This window comes from Plectropomus leopardus, chromosome 19 (assembly GCF_008729295.1).
Source record: "Plectropomus leopardus isolate mb chromosome 19, YSFRI_Pleo_2.0, whole genome shotgun sequence".
NCBI lineage: Eukaryota > Metazoa > Chordata > Actinopteri > Perciformes > Serranidae > Plectropomus > Plectropomus leopardus.
In genome coordinates, this window is record NC_056481.1 from 20,419,996 (window position 1) to 20,446,741 (window position 26,746).

The 26,746-nt window shown below is 38.5% G+C and overlaps 1 protein-coding gene across 1 annotated transcript in view; it reads right to left on the reverse strand.

The window, feature by feature from the left end:
* LOC121958596 (sorting nexin-29-like) overlaps nucleotides 1-26,746 on the reverse strand; it is a 67,168-nt gene that overhangs the window by 18,676 nt on the left and 21,746 nt on the right. Inside the window, exon 4 of the mRNA XM_042507631.1 lies at nucleotides 14,660-14,800. Within this exon, the coding sequence (XP_042363565.1) occupies nucleotides 14,660-14,800 (141 nt within the window). The remainder of the gene's footprint in view (nucleotides 1-14,659; nucleotides 14,801-26,746) is intronic.

The following is a 26,746-nucleotide window of genomic DNA, read 5'->3' on the forward strand; positions in this document are numbered from 1 at the left end:
ATACAACCTTTGACAACTATAAAAAACAGAAAATACAGCCAGCGGGGAGTAGTGAACTAAATGTAATTAAACTAGTAGTTTACCTACATTATGCAGTAGTGTCAATTGTTCAGCTACATTCATTTTTGCATATAGTTTGGATTAGTTAAATTACTTTTTTGAAATTTTTCTGTGTAGATAACTACTGGCCATAAAAGGAAAGGAATCATGTTTTTATCTACATTGCCTCTCTGGTTTAATTTTTTAATTTTTTGTTATATGCATAACAGGACACTCAACATTCTCTCATTCTCATTATTGTTTATCATGCTGGGTCGAAAAGTTTGCTGTCACTTGCCTGTGTGGCAGCTGCTCCTGTAATCCACTGATTTGATCTTTCGGTTCTAATCAAATTGATGGTTAAATTATAAACTCTGTGTTACAATTTTACAAACTGCTGCAGAGGAAAAACATTACTTATAAAGAGCCATGCAAAAACATCTGAATTTTGAGACAGGAACACAGAATCATAAAGAGGACACACCCACAAGACAAAGTGAAAAAAAAAGAGGTTTTCCATCGTCACCTACCATCACATATAAATTCTTATTCTGTGGGAAACAATATTAACTGTGTGTGAATCACTGTGTATATCCAAAAAAAGCTGTGTATAACAACAGATGGACAATTTGGTGAAAATATTTTAATTTCTCTATAAATGCTAACTGAATTTCCAGAGGCACATTAGATGCCTTTAGCTACTTATTCATGGCACAGTACATTCGCATTTTCCCGCTTAATCTACCAAAAAGTTGGTTTATAATGCTCAGCACAGTGGCCAGAGACAACTTTTTCAAATAAGGGAGTCACTAGGAGGTTCACTGTCACCCCAATCAGTGGGTAAGTGTGACTTTGGGGGAGCAGGAGCGGATAAGTAAAGTGTGCTGCGTGCAGGGTGAAACAAGCACGGCAGAACCGGGTAAATCTGATGTGTCAGATTAGGCTGTGCGTGCCAGCGTGGGTTTCATGCTATGTCAACACAATAAGGGACACCCCGACCGCTTTCATAGATGTCAGCGCAGTAATAACACTAATGGACATGATGACAGATTCATCCTCTCGTGGAGACGGAGAGGAGGGCTGGAGAGGCCAGGTGCTGTGTCGTGTTTGCACAGAGGAGCGAGAGGGCAGAGCAGAAACGACCGTGGCATACTGATGCAGGTACAAGGCTGAATCTGTCCTCTTACATCTGTCTGCTCACATCAAGCTATCTCAGCACCGTGCTCCCTCCCTCTTGTCCTCTCCACACTGCTGTACTGATATGACATGAAGCCTAAATCAGTCTATTATTATTCATCATATGGGAGAGGACATGTACCGGCACATACAAAATATGAAGGTGAGACAGACCTATTTCTGCCCTATAGGAGCAGCAGAAATCCTGCACATCCTTTTTTAAAGGTAAAAATGAAGATATGAGAGGCTCTTTGAAGGCAGTTTACTATTTATTTGGTCAAAATTAAGGCTGTAATCATTTTTACTGATAGCTGTTTTACTATATAAGAAAAAAATATGTCAAAAGAAAAAAGGAAAAGCAAAACAGACAGCAAAACCAAGTGAGCTACATCAAAGGAAAGCTAGCCATCAGAATAGCCTCGGTTTGCCTTGGCTAATGCTAAAGCTACCTTGCAGTGAATGAAATACAAGAATTACCATCACGCTGTTGCATACCTTTGTGCATTAGACATTTTTGTCAGAATTAGTAGACAAATTTTTGATATATGGTCAAAAATATGTTTTGTAAGGTCACAGTGGCCTTTGACCTTCAAATACCAAATTTGAATCAGTCCAAGTGGAAGTTTGTGTCATATTTCTTGAACCTTCCTCATTTTGAGCACTATGAATGCATCATGTTTCCCAAATTTTGCAGGTACTCCAGAAAAAAAGTTAACCTTTTGTCCAACCCTCTCCTCCCCTCCCCACACAGAGATATATGTATATATATACATATACACACACACACACACACACACACACACACACACACAAATATGCCTACACATATCCATATAAGACAGAAATATATAATACATGTATGCATGTATGCATATATCACCCTCCCATATGGAAGAAAAAAAAAACGCGTAATGTAGCGAAAAGCAATTTTTTTCATGACAGCTTCTGTAATTAATTCAGTCTGCCTTTGTGGGACAGTGTTGGAGCTTTAAGGAGAAGTGAGGTTTATGGACTCTGTCTTGCCGCCCTCTCCTCTAGATGTCTAACACATCATGGACTCTAGTTCCACGGTAAGACATTTCTATATGCATGCTTATCAGCAGCGATATGGGATCATAAAATGATCTTGTAATGGCAGACAGATAAACTGGATGTATATGCGCGCACACACAAACACACAAACACACACACACACAAAGACACACACACCAGAGCTAAATGTCACTTCCCGGAGAGGAGAGATAAGCAGGAGAGGGGGGAAGTCAATGGAAGAGAAGCGTAAAGTAGTCACATATGCGTCGGGGTCTCCACAACTGCTCAGTGAATTTGCTGCCAGCTTTACGCCTTTCAGTTCAAGCAGAGGTGAAAAAAATCCCTCCAAACCGCATGTCTGAAGAGCTAAATGTTGCCTGGCAACAAAAAACACTCTCAGAAGTGAAAAGTAAGCACACCCTGCGGTACCAACAGGAAATCAATGCTTTTGACCGAGACTTCGATCCTGCTGTGGAATAACTGTGTGTTTACAGTGATACATATTCTTTTTTGGTTTTATTTCTCTGCAGCTCGGGAGACAGCAGGGATGTAGAGGCGCCATGTAATGGAAGTTCCAGACCAGATTTAGTGGTTGCATAAGAAGCTGTTTGCTTTGGATACTTATAACGAGCAGACTGTGAACAAATTTAAGGATTTCCTGTATGTGAATGGCTCCCTTGGTGTCTGTTATATTTTCCAGAAACAAAAAGTTTCTAAGCTTCACATATGCAGTCAAAATAAAAATAAAATCCCCCACATTAAAAATCAACCTGAGCGCTGATTTGAACCCACTTGAATTAAACGAGTTGCGCACCTCGTTAGTACACGCTGGCAACAAAACAAGGTCAACACTTTTCCACCAAGTCAGCCCACACTGGACCGCAGCGAGGCTGAACAGGCTGTTCTCTAAACACACACCAAACCGCGGGTCCGCGCCATGCATAAAACATCGATTCAGGAATGCTCATACAAGACGGCCACAATGTCTCCTTGTCATAATTAAAAGCATAAAACATGTATATTGCATAATATGTGAACGCAACATACTAAGACTGGTTAATAATTCACTTTGTAGTTTCTGATTAATTAATCAGGGCGGCCTTGGCACTCCTCGCTTTGTGTGTGCAGATGGGCCGACTGCCGATGGCGGATGGCGGTTGTGTCAGTGCCATTTTTCTGCTGTGATTTACATCTCAGGACACTAATGTAATGTTACTGTAAATACACTTATCCAGAGCTATAAAGTCCCATTGTTATTGTAATATGCATTGAAACAAATATCTTAAGTGGGGATCAGTGTAGACTTTAATTTTATATTATTATGAATTAGTTAACCATATGAATGGCTAATGGTGAACCAAACATCAGCAATGGCACACAAATATATTTGATCACAAGCCTGATCACTAATAAAGGTGAAACGATTCACGATTCTAGTAAACCAGGCAAGCAGCGACCTCCAAGACTGAGTGATGAAACCAATAACTGCAGTTCCTCTAATGTCCACTAGAGGCTAACTCCAACAGCGAGTCAATCCTCATAGACCCCCATGCCAAAATGGCCAGCTTTACAGCATGTTTAACATATGTAAACATTGTGGCATGAAAAATGCATTTGGTCTTTTTACTTAGTTACTACATTTATGATAAATGAATGGGGGATAGAGTTTTATAGAATTCACCTGCTTACATTTTGTTAGGGCTTAAAGTTATGACAAACGGTGTGAGTCAGATCCACCCCTCACTCCTCCACCCTCTTGTTCAAATAATGTCTCTTCTGGCTCCAAAAAACCAAGATGGTGGCAGCCAAACCTCTAGGTTTCAAAATAGGAGTCCACAAACTAATGGGTGACGTCACAGTAGCTGCGTTCATTATTTCTACAGTCTATGCAACCAAAGCTAACAACTAAAACAGGATGTGAGATATTACAGAATGTCCGCTATGAGGAAAAAAGCCAACAGTGAGTGTGTTGCATACTATTACTGGTGAGATATTACAATATTACAGCATGCCAAACCATGGTACCCCTGTAAAGTCAATAACACCCATTGAAACGAGTTACCATGGTTATGCACCTTATACTGGCAAGGAGAATCTCAGTGAATTATGTAATAATTACAGCTCAGTACCTCTGAAAACGTACTGTTTATTCACACAAATGTATGTTGAACAATATTACACAGAGTGGGTATACTGTGTAGTTTGTAATTTGGATGCAACTTATTTCTTGGGCAACTGTAAGAAAATATAGATATGATTGACAAGTTTGCAAGTGGCAGAATACAGAGATATAGCACAGAAAACTTAGAAAGACTGTTTTAATTAAACTTGTCATTTTTAAGTTGTAACAACTTAACACAAATTAAGTAAACATGACTACAATTTAAACTTAATTAGATATAATCTAAACATATTAACAATTATAAAAAATTATATTTATATTATATTATAAATCTAAACAATTAGGACTAACAAATATATTTACTAACATTTTTCAATGAAAGTCAACTTGTCAGATTTTACAAAGTAGACTGGCACACAATCACCTGTAAAACAGCAAACTTGTCCTTTTTACACTCCAATGTTTGTACAGATTTAAAAAACTAAAATTAGTGTAGTAATTAGGGGCTTTAGGTGTAGGTGGGTTTTAATACATTTGGATAAAGCCTGACTGATTTGCACTTGCAAAAACTAAGAGACTGCAGGCTTGAAATTAACTGAAAATGAAGAGAGGTGTTGATCTTCTCACTTAACTTTCAGCCAGAAGGTACTGGTTCAACGTCTTTAAAAATAAGATTATGAATTGCATGCATCTTTTCATGTAGTTCCAACTCTGGCATTATTGAGTCGATCCCTCCGAGTCTTTTATAATCTGACTAACTCAGTTTGGTACAACTGACGCAATTTTCTTTGACTCTGACAAAATTAATTAAGTTGAACCAATTTGACAATGATCCACACATAGTGATATTCAGTGGTCAACTGATTTTACTAAAGCTATTCTATTTATTTTATTAAGTCCTACTAAAAATTGTCCATGCAAACTGTTCCCTAAATTTTTTGAGTATCAGTCCCTTTTTGCATCCGCTAATGCCTTCACAAATTGTGGGATGAACAGCAGTTGAAAACTAAATCAGAGCCTAAGGATACCAGTCAGGTTCAGTGACCCTAGTCTAATCTGCAATAACCATTTAAAATACTGGTGGGAAACTGCGCTGAGCCAACACCTTCTCAGGCCAAATCATCACACAACGCCACATTGCTGCGGACTTCCACTTCTATATATCATGCTCTAGGATGCTGCAACTGTGATGGCAACAGAAGCACATGTTAGGATGATGCTGCATGCGGTTAAGGTTAGGCAACAACAGCACATGGACACTAACACCAGGACGTCATCAAACACACATGCTGGTTTTGGATGGTTAAGATTAGGCAAAATGGGACATGGTAAGGTGTAGAAAAAAATCATCACACCAGACATAAAAGTCTGTGGTTTGTTGGAACCATCCACCACCTTTTCAAACCTGATGTTGTTTCGTGACGTGTTTCATGTAGACGCGACATGTTACGACCAGCAACATTCTCAGGTGACGCTGCCTGTGCCTGCAGCCACTGCAGGCACCACCCAGCCATCCGCTGGCATATAATAACATCATGAATGATTCTGTACTACCACACTCTCACCTGAGATCTTCTAGCAGCATTTCATGCAGACGCAAAAGTTGGCTCAGGCGTCGCAATCTTATGCCAAAAGCACTGTGAAAATTCGGAATGAGAATGGGCTGGCTGTGCTGTGCCAAAAGCAACAGAGTGGAAAACATTACTTTTCCTGTAGCTGCTTCACAATTAAAGCCCCTTGATCGTTTGCTGTTCAAACAATTTATAAACGTGAAGCAGCAGCAGGAAACGTTGGGTTTGCATCAGCAGTAACTTCACACAGCTCGGCTGAATCCAATCAGTACAGACAGGAGTGAAACTAAATTACTGAGATGCTGACAGACTTTTAAAAACAAGGCTCTCTCCCTGGTCTCATGGTCCTGCTGTTACCAAGCAAGACCACAACACTGCAGCTTAGTGGTTTGAGCAGCAAGATAATATGCAAAAATGCTGACAAACCTTATTAGTCTGCAATTGTTGGCATCAAAACTTAAAGTTCATCCTCTACACAACCTTATCTGAGTGCTCACTAAACATGGACGAGCTGTGGTTTCTGCAACGGAAGAAACAGCGTTCTCCTAAAAGATTCCTTTACATTGTGCCTCTGTTTTAATCTGCAGCTCCTGGGAAAAGAAAACCACAACGTCTTTCCATTTACAGCCTTGAAAAGGAAAAAAGAGAGAGCGAGATAAAAGCCAAAAAATGAGGTGATTTGTATCGAAGCCTGAGGCAGACAAGGGACTTGAGTGAGCCGGGGAGGAGACGATGATGCAAGTGGGCAAATGAGAGAAATTGATATTGAGGGATGAGAACAAAAAAAGGATAGCATTTGGACATAAGTCATCGAATGTGGATGAGGTTCGGACAGAGAGGAGAGCTGACAGCTGGGCTCTGAGGTCTGACAACAACATGTGCTGGATATGATCATCCTGCCCCCCCTCGGTCTCAGTGTTAGCATCAGGAGGGATTTGACAGGCGCAACTTGGGAACATTTAGTCTGTATGCATGGCCAGGCCCCTGACAAATCAGCTGGTTAAGAGCTGTCACAGCCTGTGTGTGTGTGTGTGTGTGTGTGTGTGTGTGTAAAACATCATCTGTATTGTTAGGTCACGCAGCTGGACAGTCTGGCCCAGAGTGCTCGGAGACACAGAGAGGGAGAGCCTCATTAGCTCATTAGCAGGACGGAGAGACACAGATGCACAAATGAGTCAAAGAGGCAAAGACTTGATGACCACAAGGCCTCGCGGGGACTCGTGGGACTCGTGGGGCCGCAGCGACCATTGTCAGGGGTCAACTCTGCCACTGGCTGTTATGACACTGGCCAATTTCCAAATGAAATGAATCCAAATGACGTTCCCTCAACAATGTTTTCATGATTGCTGCTTCAGTTGTGATAGTGAAGATGTCCTGTTCATAAGCACCACAGGACGAAACGTTAATGAAGAGTTCTGTTACATTAACACAAGCACGATCGCTTGGATGCAACTAAAAGTCATAATGATGAGTGTACAAGAGAAGTCAATGTGCTCCTATTTCAGATGTTATTACTCGACTGAATGGGTGTTATCAGCCCCATACGTGTTACACTAGCAGGAGAACTAGATTTCCATGTACCCGCATGGCAATTCTTTTAAACCTGGTTTTTAGGACCCTAATTGTGTCTACTTAAGAATTTACCTTGTTGCTAAGGTTTAACCCATAGCCCATTGGGTTTGTTTGGCGGCCAGCTTGAATTGATGTCCACGCCAATGGCGAAAAACACCAGTTTCATAACTCCTGAAATATTGTCTATGAACTCGGGTTTGACAAATTATTGGCTCTGCCGATTATCACGGCTAATATTTGCCATTTTGTCAGTTCTCTGTATTGGCGTTTTGTTTGATTGTAATGGTCACTGATAAAAAGAATTAATTAAAAAGTCCAAAGAAAGTGTCAGCATTGGAGGAACTTTTACAGGGAGCTATTTTTATTTATTCATATTTTATTTAAATTTACACTTGACTTTATAAAAAAAGTTGCTAGGAACTTGCTGTATACAATTTGAAAAATTATGATAAAACATTTGCCAATAGCATTTAAGCAAAGTTTTGTGTTGATATTGGCTATATTACAAATTCTAAATATTGACATAAAGATTTTCATGTTCATTGTAAATGCATATCGGATCCAAATATTGGTTATCAGTCTCATTAAAAAACAATAATTGGTATCGGTATTGGCTCTGAAAAACCAATATCGGTAGACCTCTGCTGTGAACACAATCAGGAAGCGATTATGATGCCGCATTCCTAGAGACTGTGTCCCATATGAAACCAAAAGTCAGTGCTGATGTAACATATATTACTTAATGTCAGGTTATGTAACAAGAGGAGTACTTATGTTAGCCCAAACAACAATCCTTTCCATAACCTAGCCACATAGTTTGGGTGGCTACACCAAACAAAGTGAAACTGAAAGCTCACAAAACTGCGACTATAATAATGGTGATTTCTTCTGTCAAACATTGTTTTTGGAAAATTTTAGATAATTATTCTGAAACTTCTAGAAGGTATAGCAGGCCCCTTCTAACACACGTTTGAGGCTGATTACCACAGATATTGCTCATTTAATCGAGTGATGACATACCAAATGCTCTGTTACATACACAAACGATTGTTATTTGCTAAATGTTGAACAAAGAGATTTTATATGAGCCAGTTTATTCTGAAGTCTCATTCCAAATGTCAACATATACATTTGGCTCCATCCAATCCTGTATCTATCCTGCTTTAATCCCAAAGACAAATGACTGTTAACATCTCTCAACTGTCAACCGCAATTTTAAACACAACCTTCAATAATTCACCATGCATTCATTCAATTATATTTAAAAAATGTAATGATGAAGCTTCTTTTCTCCAAAAAGTAATCAAAGATTTTCACATTATTCTGTTTCGCTGTTCAAAGAGAAATTAAGGCATTTCTGAAAGAAGATTGCACTTAAAATGCTTTAAAGAGCAAACTCAGAGATGAAAAAGATCTTTGCTAAAAGAAAATTACATTTTTCTAGTTACCACATGAACACATTCACACTGAGAGTGTTGATGAAGGTAGTACATGTTAATATAGAAGTTAGCACTAGCCTGGTTATTATGGGTCAGATTTTGGGAAAAAATGTCATTAAAGTACCGCTGCTATATGACCTCCACAGTCTCTATGTTAAACTGCTGCGTGGAGAAGCTGATTAAATGCAGCAGGAGTTGCTCTGTTATGATTTAGATCACTGAACTCCATGATTTCTTGCATCTTGCAAGAATCGCACCATTTCATCTCGCTTTCAAGAGATATTTTGGAATGTATCTCACCCTTGACTTTGTGTAGGCTTCGACCTACAACTTCATTTGAGACTGCAGTTGTGTGGAAAAAGAAACCCCTCCTTTAGCATTTTGTAAAATCTGACTGATTCCAAACTGGCTACAATAATCTGTCAATGTAAACTCCAACACTAGAAGAATAAACTGAAGTCAGGAGCATATAGTTTTTGAATATCAAAGTTTCAAATGTCAATGCAGCTTGAGCTGTAAACTGCAGTTATGTAAAAGATTCATAATACGGGTGACTGAAATGTCAAAGCAACAGGCAGAAGATATCAAGAAGTCTCCCCCAACTTCTACAAAGAAAGAAACGTTCGGAAAAATATGAATACCTTCATGAAAAGTAAATCATTCCATTACAATATGAATGGAGGGAAACGACACTATTAAATCAAGGGTCCCTGACTCAAGAGAGGTTGAAAATGTAGTGCTAGAAATACAAAACACATATGCATTCCATATTTGTTCAAATTCCTGTCACAACCCGTTACACATGTTGGTCTGCAGGTTAATTTTGTTCCTCTTGAGTTTACTGCATTGCACACCATCCTGGTCTGGTAGGAGCTAGTTAGCTAGTGGCGGCGCTTATTAGTCAGCTACCACTTATAACTTCTATCCCCCCTGCGCTCACCAGGGTAGTAAACAGCTCAATTTTGAGATGTTTAACCCATAGACTGTATGTTCTTTAAATAAAGTAAATATTCTTTCTTTATATACAGTCTATGATTAAACCCCTTTTGTTGACTATGTTAGCACTGTTAGCTCTGTTGGCAGTGTCAGCAAGGCTAGTGGTGCTAACATAATTAACAACGCTAAAAGGTTTTGGTGGTCAAAATGAAGCCGCTTAGTCATCGGGGCGACCTGGGGAGAGCCTGGAGGGTGGGCCAAGTGTTTCCGCAGCAACGCATTTCGCCACCATGACAGCGTTAACGGCTGTAATCACACAATGTGTAAAAAAAATTAACCTGTTAGTTAAGGGGTGTTGGCTTATCGAAAGTAAAATAAACCGAAACTGACTATGAATCACATGTTACTCTACATGGAACATGTGATTTATGCACGGAGTGCAGGAGTTAAACCCACATCCAGTGAACACCTCTGTGATGAGTCCTGACAACATACGTGGCAGCAGATTAGCTAACAGTCTAATCACAGGCTAGTGGCATGCAAGCTGCCTCAGAAGTCAGCTGAGTGTTGGCACAGATAATCTCACTAAAGTGTGTGTGTATGTGTTACCTGTTACATGTGAAAGGTATGTGTATGCTTTTCCATAAGATTTCCATAAATCCAGAGCAGAGCAGAACTAGGCCTACAGTTGTTTCCTGCTGAGCTGTCAATCATTTTGCAAAGTGTGAATGTGTGTTGATGTAACTGAGCGTGTCCTTGGCATGTAATACAGTTAGTGGGGGGTGTGACTACCTGATCTGCACTGACAGTTTGTATGTTTCATCCTGCAGCAGAGCAGATATCCACGGTGCAGCTAAAAGGCTTTTGAAGGTCTCTCCCTCTCACATCATCCTGACATTAACATTTCTCTATCATTAGCTGCACACAACACTAAGAGGCCCTGTGTGTGTGTGTGTGTGTGCACATCAAAATCAGCTTTGGATTTTGCAAAACTGTAACAAAAGTGCCACTTTGTAATGGATGAAAGCAAGAAAGAGGCTGAAAGACAGTCTGCAGCAAAAACAGGGAGACAGAGATGAGAAAACTATACATATACACACCAACAGAGACGGAGACAAAAACAGAAACAGAGGGACTGGCAGAGACGACGCAACACCTTTTATCGAAACAGATTTTGTCATCGTCCTTAAATAAATGTTTTGAGAACCTGTCAGCCGAGGCTAGAAGAAAATACGTACATTACCATCATGTATATTGAGCTTCTTTTTATGTGCTCGTTTCTTTTGGAAGACACTTCAGTAAATGCATCATAAACCTTAAACCTGGAAGGTACCCCGAGTAGTTTTCAGTTGTGGAATATAACTACTTACTAGTACTGTACTTGTACTGGAATATTTTCTTTTCATGCCACTTTATACTTTGTATTTTTTTACATTTTTATTTCTCTTTATTTTACATTTAATTTTATACATAAAAGCCCAATTTTAGGACAATATAGCAGGAAAGGGTCATTTTCATGTGTTTGAATGTTCTGCATGTTATGCGTGTTATTTTTAACTAGTAATAAAAACTCAATTTAAGGCCATTTAACAATTCAACACTCTTGTTTGAGTAAAAACTCTAGGCACACTTCACTCGCCTCTCTGTAGCAGCTCCGCTCCCCACTCCACCTGAAAAAGAAGAAGGCCTTCGCTACGACCGACACTCTAAAGTGCTCCGAGAGAGCCAGAAACAAATACTGACTGCACTGAAATAACAGGGAACTCTGCACGGCAGGCCTGCTGATTACCGAGAACACCACACACACAATAAACACACCTGAATTTACAAAGTACACACATACACACACACACTGTTTCAGGGAGAACAGCAGTGTTTTACACACACACACACACACACACACACACACACACACACACACACACACACACTGCCAATACAGCTCCTCTCTCTCTCTCAAACACACACCTCTTTATGCTGCATAGCTTCTGTTTTCACAAAGAAGTTCATGTTCTGCATGCACACACACACATAAAACGTACACACATACTTCACCAATCTGGTATTTATCACATCTTTGAGCTATAAAGCCCTCCACCTGCTGCCTCATTTCATTTCAGTCTGGCCCTGAGGCCTTCAGCTCTGTTTTCTGTTGGCAAACTTTCTCCAAAACTTCTGGTGATGTAGCAGCTTGTTTTAGAAATTTGAGGAAATTATTACATTTAATTAGTTTTACAGCTTGAAGGACTTCGTAAAATCCAATACTTTGTAGTGTTTAAAAAAACTCCTTAACTGAGTCGATATATACGTTGAAAGGCTGTAGCGTGCACAGGTCATGTTTGTTTAAATTTCAAAATTTTATAAGTAAAATTTGATCATTTAAAAATGTGAAAAGTTGTTCTTATAAAGGTTATTACTGCATCACCTCCAATACGTATACTCCAATTTGAGTATACGTCTGTGAGTGTACCAGACCAAAGCTCCTTTCTTCTGATTCCCAAAATTAACCATCAAATACAACTTTCTTTGACATTCTGAATACCTTTTTTTCAGGTTAAACTTACATCTGCAATAGTAAAACGTGCAAAAATACAGGTGGATAAATGAGTGAGGTAGAAGCTCATATTTTTGATTTAACCTCTGGTAACCAAGGACAAGGGCTCCAGCAAATATCTAGTCTGAGACTTCATCTTTCATGCGTTGGTTGTTGTTTTACTAATTTCTACGAACAGATATCTGCAATAAAGACGCTAATAAAAGGCTAAATTGTCTTAACTTAATCCAAGATTGCATTTCTGCCAATTTATTCCACCTCTTTTGCTCTCCATATGCACAGTTTAAAGTTGCTCGAATGTGACTTGGCTAGACTATAAACACAGACTAAGAACACTCTGGCTACAAAAATCTTTGTCCTGTTGCCAACAGATTCTACATTCATATGCAGATATCTGTTTGTAGTAGGGGTACAACGATTTTTAACAATGATAGGATGCTTGTTACAATACATGGTTGGCGATACAATACAAGAACGAAATGAAGAAAGAAAGAAGAAAGAAGAAAAACTTTTCAGTATTAAAACAGAAGCATCTTCACAGTGCAACCTGAGCTGAACTTCATCCCTGTGTACAGATTATATTTGTAATGGAAACTGTTATTACAAACTGCGTGGGTGAAGATAAGACCTCAAGAGGCTTATAAAGAATCACTGAAATAAAAATGAAATAAAAACATGATGTCAAACGGCGGTAAAGTTAATTTGTGCACAATAAGAAAATTACATTAAAATTTATTAAGAACGAAAAATGAAATGTTTGTGTATTATGAGAAGAAAACACTGGGAATCAAATTAACAGCGAGGAAGAGGCTGACAAACTCTATTACTTATGCCAGTTATTCAGAATGATTATATTGTCACTATTAAGCCCTGAAAATCATTGTTTCAAACGATGTTTCCCGTCTGCTACATTGCGGTGAACTGACTACACCGTGAGCAAACCTCCACATGACCCCAGCATGATCAGGAAAAACAACGTTTGGTGTTCAGATACTCTGATACCCATTAAAACTTTACAGGAAGTGCGAGTCGGTGTTCAATGTGTGTTTCCAGCCGTGTGCGGTGCTCCTGCTTTAAAATGTGGTCAGAGAGCAACAATGCCGGGGCTGCTATTTGCAGTGATGGCCAACTTCCTGGAGCCAAAAACCAATAATTCACACAAACCTGCAGAGTAATGGGCTTTCAGAGAGCTTCCCAGGACACAACAACACAGACGGGCTCGGCCTCTGATAGACACTTGCACTTCCACATGGTCCCACACAGTCCTGCAGACCCACACACACACACAAACTGAGCCTCTTCTCACATTTGCAGCCTCTGCAAATCAGTCCAGTTTCTCGCCGTGACAGCGCAGTGTCTTTGAAGGTGGGGGAGTCGGACCGCAGATTTTGGCTGTGGCCACGTCAAATCCAACCAGCCAGAGAATCGGGGTCAGAACCAAATTATCTCCCAAAGGTTGGAGGGAGATGGAGGAGAGCAGGATGAAAGGAGAAAGAGAGAGAGAGATGGCAGTTCTCCTAACTAGACAGGTGAGTGAGCCGTGGGGACCTGGAGCAGTGATTGTCCCCTGGAGATGAAGAGTGACGCTGTGTGTCAGCAAAAGAGAAAAAAAGATGCCGAAAGAGGAGCAGTGCTAAAGTGCTGGCAGGGGAATGGTCTGACCAACAGGGTTTATTCAGAGGCCGGTACACTTTTTTCATGATAACTGGTGAAAGTCATGCAAGAATAGAGTGTTTAAGAGGAATTAAAAGGTTTAAAACAAGCGTTTACTAAAGCCATCCCCTGAAAGCAGAGCTAGCAACCCTAACTCATCACAGCCTCGGAAGCTTTGGCTCTATGCACACGCCAAACCGATACACACGGGGGCCGTACAAGCTCATCGAAAGACTTCAAAAGGTTTTTTAGTCATTTCAAAACCAACCAACATGAGAGCAAAAGTGTGATAAATGCTTTGAATATACAGACGGTTAAAAAGACAGCACAGTGTTGTGTTGCACACTGCCCATATGTTGTTAGCGCAGTTAGCTTGTTTGCTACATTCAAGAAATGCCACTGTGATTCTGAACTTGCGGAAAATGCCTGTTCAAACTTAAAAACTCCATATGGAGATAAAAATTTGTAATTGAATATTGGTTTTCCCCCTACCAGAGAGAGGTAGAGTCACAGACAAAGGCCCACAGTCGCCCACACAAACAGCTCACAGTTAGCCGCAGCTCACCTTGTTCCCGATGGCTTTCTTGGGTGGAAAGTTGAAGGCGTCCACTTGTGGAAACTGGCTCCTCAGGTGGTTGTGGAGCTCCCTGAACTCGGTGTAACGCCTGTACACGTTCCACTCATTGTCCAGGATACGGATGTACACCTGAGGATGGAGAATGGACAACATTATTATCATCAAATTCAGCATTATTAAAATGCAATACTGCCGAGAGAAAGTAAAAAAAACTTTAGGTCAGTTATTAAATTGCCTAAAAAAACTAAAAAAAGAGCCTTCCATCTTTTTTTTTTGCCATAAACATATATGTCATTACGCTCCTACAATAAATTAATGAGATGGGTGAAAGATTTACTTCCTCTCATCCTTGTAAATGTGTGTTTTCACTTACATACTGCAACACATAACAGAGAGAGAGTGTGTCCATAGGCGTGACTGTGGTGCCAACATTTCCATGCACCATTAGCTGCTTTATTCAGACTCGCAAAAGATAGAGGGAGCAGAGAGAGAGGGAGAGATGAGCCTATTACAAGAAGGAGGGGGAGAGAAAGGAGCGAGAGATGGGTTTCCATTTTTGCAGGAGAAAACAGGGAATACACAGAGACAAAAGAGAGAGCGAGCAGAACGGCTTTTCAGAATTCAATCTTTAAAAATGCCCCCCAAAAATACAGACTTGATTCAGGAACATGAAAAACAGAAATTGATTTAAAAATCGACCAAATGTACCTCGGCACAGCTGCCCCCCACCAGGCAAATAAAAAAAACATAAAGTAAACAAAAGCCAAGAATGTCAAAACTGAGCTTTAATGTTGGACTGCGTGTTCCCTTCCTCCTGGTCTGCCATCACCAGCAAGACGTTACACACAAAAACAATACAACTGGGGAGACTTTTAGAGGTCTTTTCAACCTTAAAATGATTTTCAACACATAAGAGGACTTTCAATAACAAACCCTGAGCATTTCTGAAACCTTTACCGAGTTGACGGAGCATGTATGCTTTTTTTGTTTCCCACAGCGCTGCCCAGTCCAACCTGTACTGTCACCTGCTGAGCTGCTCCATGGAGGTGAGGACTACAAAAGGTTTGAACTTTTCTATCAAGCTACAAACAAGGGCACCGCTATGAATGCCTTCCAGGAGAGACTATCTATAGCTATTTGGGGTCATTCCTGTATTTAAACGTGATTTGACAAACATCTTCCCCTCTGAGATAAATGCAAGGTCACAGTGGCCTTTAACTTCAACCACCAAATTCTATTCAGGTCATCCTTAACTCAAAGTTGATGTTTGTTTGATGGAATACCTTGAAGATGTTCTTGAGATATTGCGTTCACAAGTATGAGTCAGACAAGGTCACAATTACCTTGGCCTTTGCCCTTTGACCACCAAAATGTAATAATTTCATTGCTGAGTCCATGTAGACATTTGTGCCAGATTCAAAGAAATTCCCTCCACGTGTTTTTGAGATATTGCGTTGACAAGCCTAAGATGGATGTAAGGTCACAGTGACCTTTGACCATCAAAATCGAAACATTTCATAGTTGAGTCCAAATGGACATGTCAAATTAAAAAAAAAAAAATGACTCAAGGTCTTCCTGAGGTTTGGTGTTCAAAAGAATGAGACAGGTGGGGTCACGGTGACCTTGACCTTTCACCACCAAAATCTAATCAGTTCATTGTTGAGTCCATGTGGATGTTTGCGCCAAATTTTTTAAAAAATCCTCAAGGTGTTCTTGCAGTTTCACATTCACAAGAATGAGGAGGTCAAAGTGATTTTTACCTTTGACCACCACAACACAATCATTGCATTGTTGAGTCAAAGTGGACATTTGAGCCAAATTTCAAACAAAATTCCTCAAGGCCAAGGAAAAGCACGAACAGACTTACGTATGGACAACCTAAAACAACAATGCCTCCAACCACGGCTATCCCCAGAAGCATAAAAAAAGAGACCAATTGTTGCAACAAACTTAACAAAATTTGTAGCAAATCCATGTAGAAGAAAATGAGATATTCCAATGGCTAAATGAAAACTCTGAGCCACCAGTGGCACAAGTGGAACAAAACCAGACACAATATCAAAAAGACCTGATCGATGATAAAACAAACAACAAAATATCAAACACATAACCTGACAATTGTTTTTGGGGTTTTTTTGATGAGGCGACTGTTCTTTTACTGCGTGATCTTTAGTCAGCATGATGCTGCCGTGCAGTCGAGGTTACATAGCAAACATGGAAAAAATGTGACATTTTGGATAGCCATTAAGAGGAAACCTGACAACTGAGGCTTTGTTAGATGTCCTGAATGTCTCGCTGACAGACACATCTAGACATCATTAATGTGATAAAGAAATATCAGAGAAAGACATTTTACAGTGCAGTCGAATGAAATGATTTAAAAGCATGTGGCATCATTCAAATGGTCATCTAATGAATTTGTGGGAAGAGAGATAGAAAGTTTTTTTAATCTGTATTTATCAATTAACGTTGCCTTTATCTACAGGAGAATCACAGAGGAGCAGAATAATAAACTGAAGGGTAATAAGATTTTTATATGAACACTTATATCCTAAATAAAAACAACTATCCAATGTAAAAATCGCCCTCAGGGTCAGACTTTCCTGATCCAGAGTAACTTGTTGTATATGGAGCAGCACTAAAGGAAAGACCTGAATCTGGTGAACGACAGTCGTGGTTGACGAGATGGGAGCAGACACGGCCACTAATGGACAGCAGACTTGTCCGCTCAGCACTTTGGGTCTGACCTACAGAAGCATATCCAAGTTTTCAACAACTTCTTTTTTGCAAGTTAAGAGATGGACTCTGTGGTCTGCTTTCTCTCTCTCTGTGTGTGTGTGTGTGTGTGCGCGTGTGTGTGAGTGTGAGAGAGAGAGAGAGAGAGTAAGAGAGAGAGAGAGAGAGACTAAACTGGATCATACTGAACGCCTCATTCAGGACAAATCAAAGTGTTGTTGAAATTATGTTATATTAATATTAAGCAAAACACGCATACACACACAAAAGTAAAGCAGAAAAAAGTTTTTTAAAAAAAGAAAAGAAACAGTAACAAAAAACAGAAGCACATAACAAAAAAATTCAAATTCATGACAATCTCATAAAAAGTCATTTAAAATATATATTTTTGATAACTTTAAATAAAAATATAATATATAATATATTTAATATATAATTTATATAATATAATAATTTTTCCCTGGCTTTTTAAAAAATAATTTTCTACATTTACTTATTTCCTGTAATTTGCGGGACATTTCTTGTCAAGTTGCTCATTGCCTTTTTTACCAGTCAAATCATACCAATTTGCTCAGGGCTCAAAGGTTTCAATACAGAAAGGTGTCTGAATACAGCACAGAAAAAGTGATATCTACAAGATATTAAAGGGTTAAACAGATGTGTTTTAATTGTCTTGGTATTTTATGTAACATTTAGAACGCTAACTTTCCTATAAAATATAATCCATTTTAATGTAAAGTTATTTCATCTAACATCAACACTTGTTCCTGACCCACAGGCCTCTATCAAGATGAATTTCTGGCCCCTCATAGGAAGGAACCTGGGCACCTCTGATCTAGATCAATATTAAATAATTCACAACTTTAGTCTGGACTTGTCACAAGTGTTATAAAGTGAAAAATAAGCACTCTGACATTTCCATCACCTTAATAATCTCATGAAAAATTGTCCACACGTCACCATCTTGCTTCAATCACTCCATCACTGTAAAAACATGCCTTGTCAAAGTCAAAGTCCTGGCAACACTGAGTAATTACTGCAGCATTAGGCTGAGGGCAAAATATTTCCCATTATATTTCATTATGGGCTATTCTTGAACTGAGGAAAACAGGTTGGTGCTTTTAAATATTCTATCTGGTGTGCTAGAATGTACGCAGAGGTCCATAAAGCCCTCACAAGCCATCAAATAACTTTCCAAACAAATAAATGCATTTAAATCTAATATCACTTCTTTTACCTGATACGATTCACTACACAGACCTACAGTTGTGGAAAGTACATTTAATTAAGTACTGTACTTAAATGCAGTTTTGGGGTGCTTGACTTGAGAATTTCAGTTTTATGCTACTTTATATTTCTATTCTGCTACATTTTAGGGGGAAATATTACACTTTTTTACTTAACTGCATTTATCTGAGAGCTGGAGTCACAAGTTACAATCCCAATTCAAAAAAATAAAAAATAAAAATACAAATTTGGCCGCTGTGTAAAACATAAATAAAGACAGGATGCAATGATTTGCAAATCCTTTTTTGAACTATAGTCAATTGAATATTGAATATGGCAAGATATATAATGTTCAAACTGATAAGAGTTGGGACAGGAGCAACAAAAGACAGACTTTAAAATACTTTAAAAAAAAAACAAAAAAAAAAAAAACACCTGTTTTTGGAACATTTCACAGGAAAACAAAGTAATTGGTAGCATTAAAGAATTATGGCCGCATATGAAAGGCTCAGCTGTTCACAAATTGTTACAAGCAAGGATAGTAACTTTATGAAAAAGAGTCCAACAGTTAAAAACAACATTTCTAAACGCACAGTTGCAAGGAATTTAGGATTTAACCAGAAGTGTGTCGCTACTCGGGATATCAAACGATTAATCAGACGTTAATTATGATGAATCGCATTTCATGATTACATTTTCAATTCCATTATTTTACATCAACTAACAGTTCTGAAGACCATATTGACAAGGAAAAGAAACTCTTACCAGATTATTTTGATTAGGAATCAACCACAGCAAAACACTACATGGGACTAGCATGAAATGGGAATGCTGAAAAGGGGAGACTCATGGGTACCCATAGTACCCATTTTCATTAAGATATCTTTAGGTCAGAGGTCAAGAACTCCTGTGAAATGGCCATGTCTTTCTTCCATAGCCACAATTTAACCTAAATTTGGAGCTATTTAACCGCTTTCACAAGAAGCTAACATGACATGGTTGGTACCACTGGATTCCTCAGGACTTCTAGTTTTATACACCACTACTATCATCACTTTAGCTCCAAAATTCAGCCTGGTACAATTTCTTAAAGACAGAAATGTCAACTGGCAATTAACGCAATTTTAAAAAATCAACGCATTATGTATGAACCGTAATCACATCGGGAATAACACGTTAACGCTGACAGCCCTAACTGCTACTTTTACTTTATGAGTGCTTCTTCCACGGCTGCAGACCTTTAAGTAACATTTCAGTGAGTGTGTGTGAAATGTTCTGGAGAAAAAAAAAAACCCGAGCCAAAAATAAACAAATCCCCATAATAACTCTTCATAAGCCATAATGACTGTACTGTGCAGCCTGCTTCAGAGACCAGACTACAGCTGGTGCAGTCCTCATGTTCTCCATGTCATATCTACACGTGGTCTCTGGGGTCTGGATTCACATTAAGAGCTGCATTAGCAAAGATGTGACGATAGAATCGGTCCCGTAGTGTCTGTAGCTTCTCAGACATCAAATGGCTCCACACATACGGCTGTATTAGCACAGCGAGCTTAATCCACTTTACACCGTCTCATTGGCATACTTATTTATGGCAACACGCACACAGCGAGCAGCTCTCTCCTCCTGACTAATCACAAATAGTCCTCTTCATTATCTCTGACAAAAATCTTGGCAACACCCGAACTGCGACATCCTTGAATATTTGAGCACCGGCGCTTTGATATCTCCAATAAAAAGGAGTCTTCAAATGGGGAGAGGTCCTCTAATCAGGGTTCAGAGGGACCTCGTGGAAGGAGGGTTGATGGGTTTTGGCTGTCGCTGAAAGCTCAACTGGGATGGACACAGTCCTTTTGTCAGGATTTAAATGGGCTTATGAGAATATCTGAGTAACACATTTGATGAAAATATAACCTTAGTGTGTCAATATAAAAAAGAAAAACCTATCTTTGGTACTTGAGTATCAGCACTTCAAGATGCAACAAGAGTTTTTTTAGTCGTGAAGTGCTGTGATTTACTTCTTTGGACTTTTACCACAAAATTGACTCTGCTACTTTAGGTGCAAACTCACATTCAGCTTCAGGCTGTATTGTTGCAAAAAGAAAGGTTAAGAAAGAGTCCTGCCCCTTAGTCATACCACTGCATTATAAAGTGACTGCACTGCACTTTTGTGTAAATGTAGGTGCAGAAAATGGTCTCTGCCTCTTGCACGATACATTTCTCCCTCAGGAATATATTTTTTTCCTCCCTACAATTTGATTATAGTTGAAGGAATACATAAAATGTGTGTGGGTCGGATTAGTGTCAGTCATGGCCATTGTGTCATGTGTACTCTAAAATAATAACTTATAAAAATAGCGCAGAATACTGTAGCAGTCAAGACAGCAACACATTTTTGTGTGCAGCGTAACTCTTCAAGTCTTGCTGTAATTACGTGTTTTTGTCGAGCCGTTTTTTTTCCATTTTATTTAAAAAGAAAGTGACGATTTGTCAAATAAACATTTAAACTAGGTTGATGTTTTTACATCAATTTAAAAGTAAAAAGTGGATAGTTTCTATGCTCCACAATAACTATGACATTTTAACATGAAATATTTGTTAATTTAACTGTTAATAGTTGTCTTGACATTAAAAATCAATAAAAGAATTTAGGTGTTGTTTCTACTGAAATATTTTAAAATACAAAAGCAAAGAAATGGAAAGTTTACTCAACCTTTAAAATGAATGTTTCTCTTACTATTTCTTTTTCTAAATTATGAGTACTTGAAAATAATACACATTTTTTTATTGAATTGAATAAGAAAGTGCCAACTTACCATATGCACATGCAAAAATTGAGTATATCGTGTAATTGCCATTTTTTAATTTCCTTGAATTGTATATGTGCATATTTCTATTTTTATATATTTAAGTGCACAATGAATGTGTTGCTAATTGGCCTTGGGCTATTTAGGCTAAATCGGCTTTATGCATGTTAGTCAAATTGGCTAAAAACTCTAAAATCGTTGACTTAACATAAAATAATCATGTCAGGCCTACAAAGGATGAGTTTTTGGGTCATGTGAACATTACCTTTTCATGTCATTTTGACCATATGGAACATCTATGTGGACTTTCCAATAACATTTTGCATCATGGGTGGATTGAGTTTTAAGTGATACGGAGCATCAGTGCAGAGAAAGGAGTCTAGAAAGAAGGGCTCACTGTCTGGACTCTGAGGGGGCTGTCTTCACTGTTTGTTTACTGTTGACATTTTTGGATGACATTTCTGGTGTGCATCAAACTTCCTTATCTTCACTCGGAAAATGTTATCTACATTTGGGCAGTTATCAAACAGGAATAAGACAAACTGGGCCCAGAAATACAGGAGGATACCTCAGCAGAGGATTGAGCTGTTAGAGTGTATAGACTGTAACAGATGCTTCACAACAACCTGGGCCTCATGCATGAACATTTTCATATTCTTATCCTAAATCTCTCTTACACTGTGTCTATACTGGAGGTGTGTCACAAACATGAAGGACACCCACATTTTGCAACACTGTTGTCTCTCAGTGTTACACACAATCACTTAATTTATGCACAAAAAAGAAGAAAATATACCAAAAAACTAAATAAATTTAACAGCGTCAGGAATCATGTTGAAGGGCCCCAAAATGAGAAAATACTAATAATATAGCTGCCAATTACATATAATCAGAGCAGCATTATACTGCGAGAGAGGTAAATAGGGATAGTTATGACTTGGAATTAGATGCTAAAACCATCTCACTAAAGCAAAGTAGAGTAACATTTTATAACTTCCACTATTAAATGTACACTGCAAGTTCATTCAACTTTGGTTAATATTTATGTCAACAGTAGAATTTCAAAGGCTCTATTGGCAAAAAAGTAATACAATATTCAGTATTTAATGGTTGAACCTTGTGAAATGGTTCATTTCAACAAGGTTTTATAGTCATCAGTTGCAACTTTATATTTGCCATCAAAATAATAATAATAATAATAATAATAATAATAATGAATGTAATTTGAAGACAGTTTAAAAAAACTAATTAACAAATAAACAGTTGATATAGTATGTAAAATGTTATGTGTTCCACAATACATACAAATACATACAAATTATAGCATTACAAATAAATACTAAACAATATTACTTATCATTTCATTGTTTGTTAACAGTAAAATAATGATAATAATAATGACAAAGTTTATATAACTATCAATATACCATCGATTAATGGTAGTTACTATAAAGTGTGACCCAAAGTGGCCCATGACTTAGAGGCAGTAAACAGGGATATGACAAAGTCAAAGTCAAAGTTGGAGAATTCACACTGTTGGGTGTTACAAAGGAAGATTTTCCCCTGGAAAGTAACCTGCAGAAAGACCCTGAGGCAGCTGTCAGAGTGAGAAAAATATCTTCACAACTACTGAATACCAATAAGATAAACAAAAACTTGCATCGAGGTTTGTTTTTGTTTTTATCAGGTTAGGTCTAAATCATTTAAGCATTTATTTACCTTATCTTTTGTTCTTTAAGATTCAGGCATGATCATTTTGCCTCCAAGTCAGAAAAGCACATGACTTTTGCAACAGGTCTCAACTACAATACCAGTTTCCAAAAAGTTGGGACACTGTGAAATGTAATTAAAAACAGATTGCAGTGATATATATATATATATATATATATATATATATATATATATATATATATATATATATATTTTTTTTTTTTTTTGTGGCCTATATTCACTTAAATACAGCACAAAGACAGAATACTTGATGTTCAAAAATGATCAAAATGTATTTTTTTGTTTTTTTTTATTAAAAAAAATTATAACCTGAGATGGACTGAGACAGTGAAGTGGTCTGACAAGTCCACATCTCTGTTTTGACTCTGAGTCCTCTGGGCTAAAGAGGAAAAGGACCATCCAGATTGTTACCAGCTCAAAGTTCAAAGCCAGCATCTGCGATGGTATTGGAGGGGATGTTAGTGCCCATGGCATCATGGGTAACTTCATATCTGTGAAGTCACCATGTATGCTGAAAGGTACACCCAGGTTTTGGAGCAACATCTGATGCCATCCAGATGTCTTTTTTCAGGGAAGTCCGTGCTTTTTCCAGCAAGACAATGAGACAAATTCTGCACATGTTCCAACAACGTGGCTTTGTAGAGTGCAGGTACTAGACTGGCCTACCTGCAGTCCAGACCTGTCTTCCACTGAATATGTGTGAAGTGTTTTGAAGCACAAAATACGACAACAGAGACCCCAGACTGTTGAGACACAAGAATTTCACTTTTAAAACCTCAAGAATTAATTTTCTCAGTTCCCAATGAGTGTTGTTAAAAGAAAAGGTGATGTCACACAGTGATAAACATGCTCCTGTCCCAACTTTATTATAACATGTTGCAGCCATCAAATTCCGAATGAGTGTATACTTACAAAAAAAAACCCCAAACAATACATTTATAAAGTATGAACATCAAATATGTGGTCTTTTCACTATATTCAATCAAGTTAAAACTTATCATAAAATCACTGTATTTTTTTAAATTTCTGTTTTACACATCGTCCCAACTTTTCTGGAATTAGGGTTGTACTGGATTTAATTTGTATCTAGGAAGAAAGTACAAAAAAATAAATTGGCGAATGCTGAAAGTTCTTTTAAATCTCTGGTGTGTGCCACTTTATAACAAACCAGTTCATTCAAGTGCTTCTTGAATGAGGCCCAATTATTCTTTCAAACCCCAAACTGCAACACAAAATGTTACAAATAAGCACTCTTGAAGTGGACTGTCATCATTTTTTATGGCCCCAAGAAAACATTAGAAATCTTTATGTTATAAAAAAAATAGAACTTTCTCAAGTCTCCAGTGTGATTCACTGTTATTTGTTCGCTGTTGTGTCATGAAATATTAACAGCGAGTGTTTTCTTAGATGCTCACCTTACTGAGTTTGACTGATTCAGATTGATAAATGCTGACATTTGAGAGAGATCATCACTGAATGAGAACAGGACGTTGAGGCTCAGTCCATTCTGTACAACACGGAAATGATGAAGAAAAGACAAGGGATATATATAGTGGATATACATGTGTGCCCCTGTTGGGAGAGTCAGCATCAAAATAGAGCTTGTTTATCAAGCATTCAAAACAGAGGCTCTCACAAAGACTTCGATGTCCAAAATTATCAGAAACATCCTAAAATTTCCAAAAATCCAAGACATGTCCTAAATGCTGAAAATATCCAACAATCTGAGAAATTCTACTAATGTCCTAATATCCTACAAACCTCCAAATACCCCAGAAACAACCTAAAATCCGGGACATGTTCTAAAATCCTAGAATGTCAGGAAACAACAAAAAATCCAAGAAATATCCCAAAATCCTTCAAACATCCTAAAATCCAAAAAACAACCTAAAATCCCAAAAATGTTCTAAAATCCCCAAATGTCCTCAAAGCCTAGAAGTGTCCTAAAATACAGGAATTGCCTTTAAATCCTTAAAACATGTATTGGGGCTGCTGCGTCTGGCTCCTGGCCTCCTGTCATTTTATAAAAGTGGCCCCCAGGCAAAGCAAGTTGAGTATCCCTGTTTCATGTGTTATCTTTTGTACATGTCCTTTCGGTGAGTCATAATTCATTCAAACAATCAATGTAAGATGGCAGTTTTTTAATGACATTAACTGTGACATGCTGATAAAAGCTGTACTTTGTGTTTTCATTGCCTGCTGAGATGTAAAAGGGCTACCATGTGCTTTAATTTATTCATTAAGATCCCCAGTTACAAAACACCTCAGCACCAGCAGCTGGTGTGAGGGCAACTGCGTTTTATTGCATGAGCAAAGAAGCACCTGGTAGAAAGCTAACATGTAAACCGCACACAAAAAAACCCTAACTTCCATCTCTGTGGCCCTCTTCAGGCTCAGCACGACAGCTTCCAGAGGAAAAGTGTACTTGCATACCGTGAAATAACGACAGAAATAAAGATCTGAGCTGGGAAGTCTGTGAACGGATAATTGCAGCTTTTTCTTTGCTTGACATTTAACTGGATCTTTAGCCTGAGGGTATTCCAACGAGCAGGTGGAACGAGGAGTAGTCGTGAGCCACAGCTGAGAGTTGCAGAAAGAAAGTGCAGATGATAATGATGTCTCTCTTCCTAATGTAATTCACTGAGAGGACCCTGTTCTGTTGTCCCCCGTCTGACAGACAGGCTAACTGTAGGAGCTCCCACTGTGGTTAAAACTGTGTGCAAACCCATTTCCAGCACCGCAGGAGACCAGCAAAGAGAGCCTTTCTGTTCACTTTGCAGTTAGAACACGACGTAACTGCCAGGCACAAGATGGCTGACAATTTCTTTGACCAATCTCACCAAATGGACTTGTATTTGAAAGTCACTGATGTGTGCTACATTAGCATGCAGTCATGCAAGCAAAACAATTAACCAAAAATCCATCTGTTTTGATCCTGTTATATGTTCCCATCAACTTTAAAGACACTGGTTAAAGATGAAAACAACCACAAAACAACAAAAAATTACAGAAATAATTAGCAGTTTCACTGCTAAGCTTTGATTTGAATCAATTCATGAGAAAAGAGGGGAAGAAAAGAAAAGAGAGAAAACGTTGGAGCGCCATAAAGGATTTCTTTAAAGGTGTGTTTTTAGTGAGAGAGAGAATGAGCGAGCACAAAAAGAAAAAGACAAACCAAAGCAAAGGCAACAGAGCTGCATGTCATCCCCAACCCTCTTCACAGATCATTGTAGGCAAAAACATTTGCCCAATTAGGCAGAAAATAGGATCCATTTGGAGGTTTGGAGTAACGGGGACGGAGGGGAGAGAGGGGGCGTAGCAAAAGGCAAACATGAATGTATGTGTGCAGCCTTGTTTCGGTCGAGGCAAGCCATATTTTTAAGCCATGCTAGCAGTGCGGATTTAGGGTGGAAAATGTTAGTCACTCAGTCCTTTACTTTGGTCCTGACCGAAATATCTCAAATTCTTGATAGATGCAATCTAGTTTCGAATACACCTTTATGGTCCACAGAGGATGAATTTTTCTCAGACTTGTCTTGTAGTGTCACTGTGGGACTAACATCTGAGGGGTACT